Source organism: Enhydra lutris, unplaced genomic scaffold (genome assembly GCF_002288905.1).
Source record: "Enhydra lutris kenyoni isolate GAN:26980312 unplaced genomic scaffold, ASM228890v2 scaffoldscaffold13, whole genome shotgun sequence".
Taxonomy (NCBI): Eukaryota; Metazoa; Chordata; class Mammalia; order Carnivora; family Mustelidae; genus Enhydra; species Enhydra lutris.
In genome coordinates, this window is record NW_019154097.1 from 28,326,658 (window position 1) to 28,338,132 (window position 11,475).

At 36.9% G+C, this 11,475-nt stretch overlaps 1 protein-coding gene across 1 annotated transcript in view; it reads right to left on the reverse strand.

Annotated features, from left to right (window-relative positions):
- Positions 1-10,516, reverse strand: part of LOC111146303 (ring finger and CCCH-type domains 2) — a 47,235-nt gene extending 36,719 nt beyond the window's left edge. Inside the window, exons 1-3 of the mRNA XM_022501797.1 lie at positions 10,426-10,516; positions 3,504-3,801; positions 390-507 (exon numbers count right to left, since the gene is read on the reverse strand). Coding sequence (XP_022357505.1) covers positions 390-507; positions 3,504-3,734 — 349 coding nt within the window. The 5' untranslated portion in view covers positions 3,735-3,801; positions 10,426-10,516. The remainder of the gene's footprint in view (positions 1-389; positions 508-3,503; positions 3,802-10,425) is intronic.
- Between the last annotated feature and the right edge of the window lie 959 nt (positions 10,517-11,475).

An 11,475-nucleotide genomic window follows, 5' to 3' on the forward strand; every position in this document is an offset into this window, starting at 1 on the left:
TTAAAATAGTAACAATACCGGTTATTTTCAGAAAATGATATAATGTTCTCCATCAGAAAGTTTTCCAAGAATTGTCCAAACTTTTTTAAAACTCAAAATTAGGGGCGCCTGGGGGGCTCAGTTGGTTAAGCATCTGCCTTCAGCTCAGGTCATGATCTCAGGGTCCTGGGATTGAGCCCCGCATCTGGCTCTCTGCTCAGCAGGGAGCCTGCTTCTCCCTTTCCCTCTGCCTGCTGCTCTCCCTCTGTCAAATAAATAAATAAATAAATAAATATCTTTAAAACAAAACAAAACGCAAAATTATTTAATAAGGTATCAACATTAAGTCTTTCAAAGAAAATGTATTACCAAATCCTGCTCACCAGTAAAAAGACTTTTTATGAACTTACCTTTACCTCCACTTAGTGGTTTCAAGTAGAGTGCCAAATCCTCAACACATTTCTTTGCAACCTCATAGTGTTTATTCTCACCTAGATTACTTAACTTTATTGACTGATGATCTGGTACCTAAAAACAAAGAAAAATCGAGGAAATACATTCATCCAGCTCATGGAACTATTATTTACATATTTGATAATAATCTTGGTGAATATAAAATTATAATACAGAGACAATACATCAAAGTAGCTTAAGCAAAATTAAAGCCGAACACCTAGCCAAACTGCCTTCCAAGAACCAAGGTGACAATACCCAATAGCAGGGACTCAGTGTATTAATAAATGGAAAAAGCAGCAGGTAGTTAATATTGTATTAATATTAATTTCTTTGGCACCTGGGTGGCTCAGTTGGTTAAGCAACTGCCTTCAGCTCACGATCCTGGAGTCCCAGGACTGAGTCCCGCATCGGGCTCCCTGCTCAGCAGGGAGTCTGCTTTTCCCTCTCTCTCTGCCCTTCGCCCCTCTCATGGTCTCTCTCTCACTCTGAAATCAATAAATACAATCTTTAAAAAAAATATTATATTTCTTAAGCTTGATAACTATGCTATAATTTTGACAGATGTTAACATTAGGGGAAATTGCAGAAAGTTATACAGGCTCTCTGTACACTATTTTTTGTAACTTTTAAAAAAGTATTTCAAAATAACTAGGAAAAAAGTACTTAGCACCCTCTCACTATATAATTTACTTATTACATTTATTGATAATGGTCTGTCCCCTTTTTGTAGAATAGAAGCAACACAAGACACAGTATTTTTTTTTTTTTTTTTAAAGTAGGCTCCATGCCCAGCATGGAACTCAGTGTGGGGCTTGAATTCACAACTCTGAGATCAAGACCTAAGCTGAAATCAATAGTCAGATGCTCAACTGACTGAGACACCCAGGAGCCCCAAGACACAGTATTTTTTTTTTTTTAAGATTCTATTTATTTATTTGACAGAGATCACAAGTAGGCAGAGAGGTAGGCAGAGAGTGAGGAAGGGAAGCAGGCTCCCTGCTGAGTAGAGAGCCCGACGTAGGGCTTGATCCCAGGACCCTGGATCATGACCGGAGCTAAAGGCAGAGGCTTTAACCCACTGAGCCATCCAGGTACCCTCAAAACATAGTATTCTTTTTTTTTTTTTTTTAAGATTTTATTTATTTATTTGATAGAGAGAAATCACAAGTAGGCAGAGAGGCAGGCAGAGAGAGAGGAGGAAGCAGGCTCCCTGCTGAGCAGAAAGCCCGATGTGGGGCTTGAACCCAGGACCTGGGATCATGACCTGAGCCGAAGGCAGCGGCTTAACCCACTGAGCCACCCAGGCGCCCCAAAACACAGTATTCTTAATGAAAGGTCAAAACTTGGGCATCAACTACAGCTCTGCCACTTCTATGATTGATCTTGAGTAAATTACTTAAGAGCTCCAACTCATGGTTTTCCTATATGAAAAATGGAGATAAAAATCTCTATTTCATATTGCCACTATGAAAATTTATTTTAATCCAACAAATATTGGTATTTGTGGAGTACTTTAACATGTTCCAAACACAGTTTTGGGCATTAGGCATCTATCAGTAAGCAAAACAGTTAAAATTTCTTGCCCTTGTAGAGCTTACATTCTCATGAAGAGAGGATGGAGCCAATAGATCAAAAAACATAATAAATAAATAAATAGGTAGTATGATAGAAACTGGTCAGTAAAAATTACACGGCAAGGAAAAGGGGGATCAGGAGTGCTGGAGAGGAGCTGCAATTTTAACAGGGGTGGTCAGGATAGGCTTCCTTGGGAATCATGACATTTGAATAAAGACTTGAAAAAGGAGAGGTAACAAACATTCTAGGAAAAGATAACAGAAGCTACAAAATCCCTCAGTAGGTACTTTTAACAATTTAACAATTGGCTAGGAAGCAATATAGCTTAAGCAGAAAGACTGAAGTCTATGGTAGTCGTAGGTGGGGCTTTAAAGGTAACAGAAATCACACTGTATAGGCCTGTAGGCGATTAAGGACCAAATGACAGGACATTTATAAATGATAAAACATAATACCTGACCTATATAGCAGGCGCTAAATAAATGGCAGATGGCTAGTATTATTGCCAAGAGTCTACGGTATTCACGGATCTAAGATGCCACTGTTTACAAAACGCACTGTTATTTTATACACCATTAAGAAAAACTGTTGCCAATTATGACATACTATTGATTATACATGCATCTTGATTTCACAGTGTCTAACTGAATTATGAACATTGAAAAGAAATAGGTTTTAAAATAAAAACTTCAAATATCAAGATACTAAAAGAATGGAATATTTTTAATTCACTGAATTTTCCAAGAAGTGATTAATCAGAAAAGTCCTTACTTTCTTGCTTTAATATATAGTGCATGATGTACAGAATTTCATCTTCTTCCTCACCTGTAAAATGGGGATAATAACTATCTGAAGAGCTAATGGAAAGAATTAGTAATAATAGATGTTGAATACTTACTATCATACCTAACATAAAGCAAGCCCTTATTAAATGGAAATTATTGTAAGTCTAGGGTCTTGGTCTGATTCAGTAAAAAGATTATAAACAAGAAATACTAATTTTATAACACATGAGCATAAAAACTGTGCAGAATTTGTTACTGATATTCCAGAAACTGGTTTTCTATATATACATCCCTAAATAGACGTTATTTTCTCATTTGTAATATCATCCTAAAAGTCAAGTGAAGTTAAAAAAAAAAAAGACTCTAAAACCTCCATTTGAGGGTCCTAGTTGGTTGGTACCTAGCCAAAGCTTTGATTATATTTCTTTTCATATCACCTAATGAATATGCTTATTTAAAAATGTTCCTTATCCACCAAAATCACTTATAAACATAAATTTTGACCACTGCACTGAACACAAACACATTAACTATAATGGAATTTTAAACATTATCTAAAGGAAATCTTTTGCAGAATATAATCATGACATCAGGTACACTGAATATTTTTGCGGTCTCAAGTATCACTAGACACACTTTGTACCCCCTTAATGAACAAAGTTCTCTAATTATTACATATACCAAATTAGTAAAATCTTGAAAGCTTACCTGGGCTCCAACTAACTGGAGAAGTGCGAAGTTGACAGGAAGCACATCAATGTCTGTGTTGATGGCAGTCTGGTCAAAAGGACAAGCTTTTCGGTGAAGTTTATTCAAGCAGGTCTTGCAAACAGTGTGTGAACAACCTAAACTTATGGGTTTGTGCACATTCTCATCAAATTCATTATAGCAGATTGGACAGGACAGAAATTCTGTCCATTGAGCTGCCTGCACAGGCATTGTGGAAGCTGGATGCTCAGGTTAGCAGTCTAGCAGATCATTATTTTGCTGTGTAGTGTTTTGTAAGCTGGAAATGAACAAAAGTAAGAATTAACAACATATTCATCATTCACCTTTTAAGAGTTAACTGCTTAAGTCAACCATCATAGCTTCAAAACCTAAAACACTCTGAATAATTTTATATGGTTTAGATGTCTTTTTCTTTAAATCTATTTGCTGAATTTGTTAAATTTCTGAAATTTTGTCCAGAAACAATATCTAAATAGTATCCTTTTCAACTAAACATGTTTATATTGGTTGCTCAAGTTAACAGTGGACTCTCAAAACTTTTATGTATTTTTCTTAAAGACCACATCAAATAAGTAGATAAACTTTCCATGTTTGACTTTTAGAATACAAACTACTTTGGACTGCTTGGGGTTTTCTGGATAGCTACTATCCCCAAACATATTAAGAAATGGTCTAAGAGTTACTGGACTTTGAAAACTATTGATCTAAAGAACATCATAGTGAGTCAAGTGTCATAGTGAGTCAAGCTACCTGCATGACCAAGTCAGACAATGTTCGACTCAGGAGCTTCATGAAAGAGGAAATCTCTGGTCAAGATTTGACTACGAGGCTAACAAAGGTACCAAAAATCAAATTATCTGAGATGATGATAGAGCAGCTTGTCAGAAAAAAAAAAAGGTGCTAACCTTAAGATACAGAAATACAGTGCCAAAGTTGAAAAAAATTGTCTTACAAATCTAGAATGTGGTTCCCTACAATACTTTTGACAAAACATATCTTTTAGTAAGATAGAGCTATAGATAAACAACCCCAAATTGTCAGGTCCAATGAGCAAGATATGGGAAGAATAAAGCAATATTCTCATCTAATAATTCTAATCAGAAAAAAAAGCAAAATATAAATTTTTATCTTTACATATGATTAAAAGGCACATGGAAAAAAATGATAAAATTCTTTTTCCTAAGATTAAAATGTTTATTCCGTGATTTATAATAACATAAAATATTTGGTATCAAAACTATATGCACTCTAACTTGAAATCTTTAGATACCTAACTTGAACACTACATTTCACAAACTTTTTATATTTTCCAATTCAAAACTTACATAAGTCGGACAAAGGCTCTCTGGTGAACAGAAATCTAGGTATTTAGGGCAATTAAACAGCCACTACTTTATTTCCTAAGAATGTTTACCAACCCAAATATCTTAGTTCCACAGAAATTAGATGTTTAAAACCTTAGTCATACTCAAGACAGAAAAAGTATGTAAATGATGATTCTCCAATATCTCCACATCCAAATGAAGAATTCTGTTAAGCCTTTATTTTGCTTCTATGTTCAACAAAAACTAAGGTTTCAAAAAATATCTTGGTAAATAAATCACAGGGCTTGTTATATAAAAAGCACCCTGTACAAATTTCTCCTCAAACAGTTCTAATGTAAAGTTCTAATATTTTTATTTTTAAACTAGCAAAATCTTGCAAGTTATACTTAATTTTATACCTTTTACCTTATACCCTTACATTGCCACATCTAGTAATGCCATCAATCTTAAACCTGATTAATCTGCTTCCAATTTCAGAGATGAGCACTGAACAGGTGAACATACCACTTCTTTAAACTATTTAACATTTGAAATGTTCCGTTTTCCAGGTTGTAGAATTATACAAGGAAAAGGCCTCTGAGAAAGAAGGCATTTTATCTTGAATCTACTACTGAGAACCCTAATGTAGTTAATAACCTGAACTGATACAATATTTATCAAAACAAGATACTGCATCTATTTTTTCATAATGGCCACCTGTTTGGAAATGCTATAATTTTGTGGGTTACGGTATCACAGACACTGGGTAACAGGACACTAGTAGAAAACAATTTTCCTTATTTCATTTTCCAAGATCATCCTAAAATACTTTACATTAGTAAATGAGTAGGGGGTGGGAGAAGCCGTTTAAGTTTGAACTAAACATAAAAATGCTATCTTTCATATTTTCTTTCACCTGTTAGTTTTCAAGTGTTTCATACTACTCCAGAATATAATTAATAGTTTTATGTTATAATATCCCACATGTGTTTCCAGGTCTACAAACACCAGATACTGTAATATAATTAATGCTGAGAAGTTTGACTTCTAGTAGAAACTGAATTAATACCTTTAAAAAAAAAAAAAGAAAGAAAAATTCTGCCAAAACTTGTCAGTAATTCTGCCAAATTCTCCTGCTATGTGTCAGAGTCTAACTTTCTGACAGGAAAATATGTACTGAATTCTCCTTATATAAGTCATAAGGAAAAGTTTGATTTTTTAAAATGTTTTTTTCTTCAGTACCATTATCAATAAATTCTAGATTCCTCAATTAAGATAAAGAGAAGATAAAATTTTATCTAAAACACAGAAGTAGCTTATATAGTCCACCGAAATTTTTAATTCATGATAGCAAAAGTGACTTTCATTTCTTTTTTTTTTTTGTCTTTCATTTCTTTAAAAAAGGTACTTCATAAACATTTACCTAGGAAGTATTTTTATAACCCAAAATGATAAATAGCTTATTGTCTTTATAATTTAACAATCATCTACATGAACCATAGCAAGCAAAGAATATATACTGATGTATAAGACTTCCAGATTTATACTAATAATTCCATAGTAACTTACTTGACTCTATGGAAGTCTAAATTGCTAATAACACTTAGAGTTAAGAGTCAAGTATCAAACTTGAAGATACTCCCAAAACATCTCAAAGTGAGATAAAATGGATTAAAAAGTCAAAACTCAAAACAAACAAAAAGCCCACAACTCTAAATACGTAAAGAGACTATTTAGGAAAACCATTCTAATTAAATTACTTGAATTAACTAAGTAACTTTCAGTTACTTGTTAGTAAAATTGAAGAAGAAGAGCAATATAGAGAAGAGAAGAAACATTCCATTAGAGTGCGACCTTAAAAAGATTTTCCTGAAGTAATTTTCCAGGCTGTAAGTTCCCTGTTATGAATACTAACTTGTAAAATAGAAAGAGTAATTAATAGGCTTCTCTTATATGATGCAAATTATACATTGCTTTATTATGAGCAAACTGCATACCAGCTAAGTACTCTCAATTTTTGTTATTAGTCCACCATGACATTATGCAGCCAGTTCTGGACTATGCCACCTGATTTTAAAATGCCAGAATAAAGGTTATAATTCCTTCACTACTGTATAATAAAAAGTATCTAGTATTTTACAATTCTCTTCATAAAAATGTAAACATTAGGGCTCAAGTCTGTTAAGACATTCATTGTTTTCATTTTCGTTCATCTACGTGAGGAATTTAAGCTACTGAAAAGTACTGAGAAGTACTTCTCAATTCAGAAACCTTACAAATAATTAGTTTAGACTTCAAAAATTATATTTAAAGCATCAGGTACAAATGAGACCTTAGCCTATAAAACAGCAAACAAAACCAATGGAAATAATGTACAAACTCTAAAACTCCGCACTCAAACATACTAAAGGGACTGGAGGAAAAGGAATTGAAGTACGGTTTTAAAGACTGCTATTATAAGTGACTTTAGTATAAGTTAGCAAAGTATAAGACTCAACTTTTTCTTAAATTCACGCTGAGACTGAACTCAGTTTTTTATTTTTATTTTTTAAAGATTTTATTTATTTGTCAGTGAGAGAGAGACAGAGAGCAAAAGCAGGGGGAGTGGCAGGCAGAGGGAGAAGGAGAAGCAGGCTCCCCGCAAAGTAGGGGGAGCCCAATGTAGGACTCCATCCCAGCATCCTGGGATCATGATCTGAGCCAAAGGCAGACAGACGTTAACTGACTGAGCCACCAGGGCATCCCATAAACTCAGTTTTTTAATCAGTATAAGATTTAACTTCTCATGTCTTCTAGTATAACACAAATGCAATAATTTTCTATTTTAATTAGCATATCCAATAGAGATTTGCTTTAGTGATGACAAGACAGGAACAATACTTATTTTTGAGACAGAACTTACTCACCTCTGCCTATCACTAATGGCCACTTGAGAACTTTATCCTTCATATTACCCAAGTCATTAGTCTTTTGATTACTCTGATTGCAAGATGATACTCTGTCAGAAAATTTTTGGTTTTCAAGTGCTTACTTTTATTCAGGTAATTTACTTCTCAGAAGAGCAGTGTTGTTTTAAACAGTGCTATCTAGGGGCGCCTGGGTGGCTCAGTTGGTTAAGCAACTGCCTTCGTCTCTGGTCATGATCCCCAGGTCCTGGGATCAAGTCCCACATGGGGCTCCCCGACTCTGCGGGAAGCCTGTTCTCCTTCTCCCTCTGTCTGCCACTCCCCCTGCTCGTGCTCTCATTCTCTCTCTGTCAAAGAAATAAAATTTTTAAAAATAATAATAAAATGAACAGTGCTGTCTAATAGAAACACAATGTGAACTACAAGTAATTTAAAGTTTTCTAGTAGTCATATTAAAAAAGGGAAAACATGAAAATAATTTTAATAATATAATTTAACCCAATTTATCTAAAATATCATTTCGACGTGTAATTAACATAAAAAATTATTAAGGTAGCTTCAATTATTATTTTTTTGCACGAGGTCTCTGAAATCTGGTGTGTATTTTATTTTACATTTATACCACATCTCAACTCACACTAGCCACATTTCAAGTGCTCACTTGCCACATGTGGCTATTGACTTGTACTGGACAGTGCTATTCCAGAGTACTTAAAATTATAAAGCAATAATCAAAAGTAATATTTATTAAGAATTTGAGGTGAAAGTCACAACTAAAGAAGTTTTTAAAAAACTAGAAAACCTGAGAAACATAAAGATGTAACTTAAGAGAGTTACCAGATTGGATGCAAAACATTACTTTTAATTTTCAGCTAGCTTTATTTTACCACAACTTCCTTCTTCCATAACTAGAAAGTGAAACTTCAATGCAGTCCAACCAAAACAGTAAGTGCTTATTATAATAAGGCCTTGTTGTAAGTTTATTTAGCATTCTTAGATACTGCATATAGCTTCAAAGTTCTATTTCCGAACACAAAATTTTGTGTTAAAAGAAAGCTTTCCCCACCAGAAGAATTTTTGTCAGCTTTTTCAGACTGGAAGATATAGCAAATTACAAAAGCAGAACATGAATTAATGAAAACATATGAACAAAGGACATAAGTCTTATATGTCAGGTCAACACAACAGTAATAACAGATCAGGGATAACTCAGAGGATCCACTAATGAACATGACTGCAATTCAATCTTCAAATAATAGGAGGCAATTTGAATTTTAACATCTGCTTTTTCTAAACAATATACGCTTAACATTTTGTCCTTCTAGCAATTTTCCTAACTCTAAAATTTAGAAAACATGAATTTCCAAATTAACGAAAATAACATTTAAAAATTTGACAGGATTTAACGGCCTCTCTTCCTTCAAAAACTAATGGGGAAGTAAACAGCAAAAGAAAAGGATGTTTTAACAGTGATGTTGCTTTATAGATAGATAAAAGAAGGTAATAGCAAAATCCATAAACTTTTCTTAATGTTTGAAGAAGCCTTAACTAAATTTGTGTATTTAACTAGAAAAAGGCTGCACAGGCTAACTAAAACATTTTGTTTTTTTGCTTTTGGGTGAAATCATATTAGTGTAGCGTAGCAACGTTTGCATTCTCAGGTTAATCAAAAGCTCCTATTAGAACTTAATAGTTTGACTAATACAAAAATGGAGAAAAGATTACTTAAGCACTTTAGCAGTTTGGGGGAGAGTAGGAATTAAAAAGGGGCCCAGGTAAGGAGAGAGCAGGAATTAAAAGAAGGGAACCTAGATGGTTATTTAAAAATAAAACAGGCTGGGAATCACAAGATTAGATCTACTTTATGTCAGTGATTACTTGAGACTATTTCGGTGTCAAGGTTCTACCTGCCGGTATCTTAAACTCCTCTGTGATTAGAAGGATGGAAATGACAGCTACTTTCATGTTCTCCCTTCCTGAAAGCTAAGGGCAGAGAAAAGTAGAGCTGCTTCTGAGAAACAAAGATGCTTTCTACCATTCTTCTAAGATGGTGGAAGAGTCTTCTTAAGAGGCTTCCCCAAGAAGGAAAAATGAAAGAGGGAAAGAAAAAAGCCACAGCAGAATTCCGTGGCCGTGTTTCGTGCCATTGCTCCGTCACATTCACTGTGCTACCACTCTGGTCCGGCCATCTCCCTCCCAGGAGGTTAAGCCCTCCCAGGGCATTGTTTGGCCGCGGTCCCTATTTACCACTCAGATCGCCTCCACCATCCCTTCTCTGGGATCTCGCGAAGCCCCAGGACAGAACGCCGAAAAGCTAAGAGAGGGCTTGGTTTCGAGGACCTCCTCCAAAAGCCCTCTCGCCAGCTGGTGTAGAAAAGGGAGAGAGAACCCCTGGCCTTTGCTTGGGTGGGTTCCTTAGGGGTCAGAGGCTTCTCCTCAGCCGGTGTCGAAGGGAGGTGGCCATTTGCGCCGGGCGCTCGGTATTGAAAAAGCCCTACCAGAGAGGGGCCTCCGCAGGCCCCGGACTCCGGGCCGGGTCCGAGTGTCAGGTGCGGCCCTCAGTTCCCAACCCTCGGGGCACCGGCGACGAAGCACACAGGCCTGGAGCTGAGACCGGTCTCCCGCCCGACCGCCGAGGACTTAGGGACCCGAGCTAGGGCCCCAGCCGCATCGTGCCCGCCCCCGCCCTACCTGTGGGGGCCCGGGCGGGGTCGCTAAGGGCCGCTCCCGGGAGCCCCGCGACGGCGCGGCTCGGAGACGGAGGCGCCTCGTCTCGCCGGGGCAGAGCTCGGCGGCGGTTTCACGACCTCAAACTCCATCGGGAGCTATAGGGACAGCCCCGTTGGCGGCGGCAGAGGCCGCGACGGGGCCTCCTCCTCCTCCCTCCGCCTCCGCCTCCTCCTCCTCCTCCTCTCCACGGAGGCGGTCCTGGAGGGATCCCGACCTAGCTCTCGCGAGAAGATACTGCCTCTTTCACGCGAGATCACGCAGGACTTGGCGTTAAGGAGGTGGAAGCAAAGAGTAGTAGCCCCGCCACCTGGACTGCGCATCAGCTTCCCTCTGGTCGAGTCTAACCACCCCTGTCACGTGACTAGGGAGCCCCGGAGCACTGTGGGAGGTGCTGTTAGGAGGCCTAGACAAGCCGAAAGGGTTGATGGGAAACTCCCTGCACCTTCATCAGCGCTTTGAGTTAGCCTCCTAGACGCTGATGTGAAAGAGTCTGACTCCCCTCGTGAAAAGGTAGTCTCCATTGAGCATGATCTGATATATCTGTATTATATTCTATGCACTCTCCGGTAATCAAATACTGACCCGTTCCCTCAATCCCTCCACATATTTGCCAAACAATCTCCCTATTAAAAAAAGAAAGCAAGAAAGCAAGAAAGAAAGAAAGAAAAGCATTTGCTTGGCAGGCACTAACAGATCTCTTTCTTAAAAAGAAAACTCTTCAGAAGCTGACAAGGATAAAAATTCGATTAATATCTCAATACTTGTTGAAGGATTTTTCACAGCAAACTGTAAAGCCTAAATTATATATTTTTTTAAGATGAAGAAGCAGAGAAATAAGGGAATTAGCATTTATAAAGTGCTTACCATGTGCTAGGTCCTGTGTTAGGTAATAAAAATTTCATTTTTACCATTGGTTTTGATTTTATTCACTCATTAAAATAATCCTAAAAGGAAGATACTACACATTCTGTTACTGAGAAACTGAAAAACACAGACTAAGAAAAATGGCCA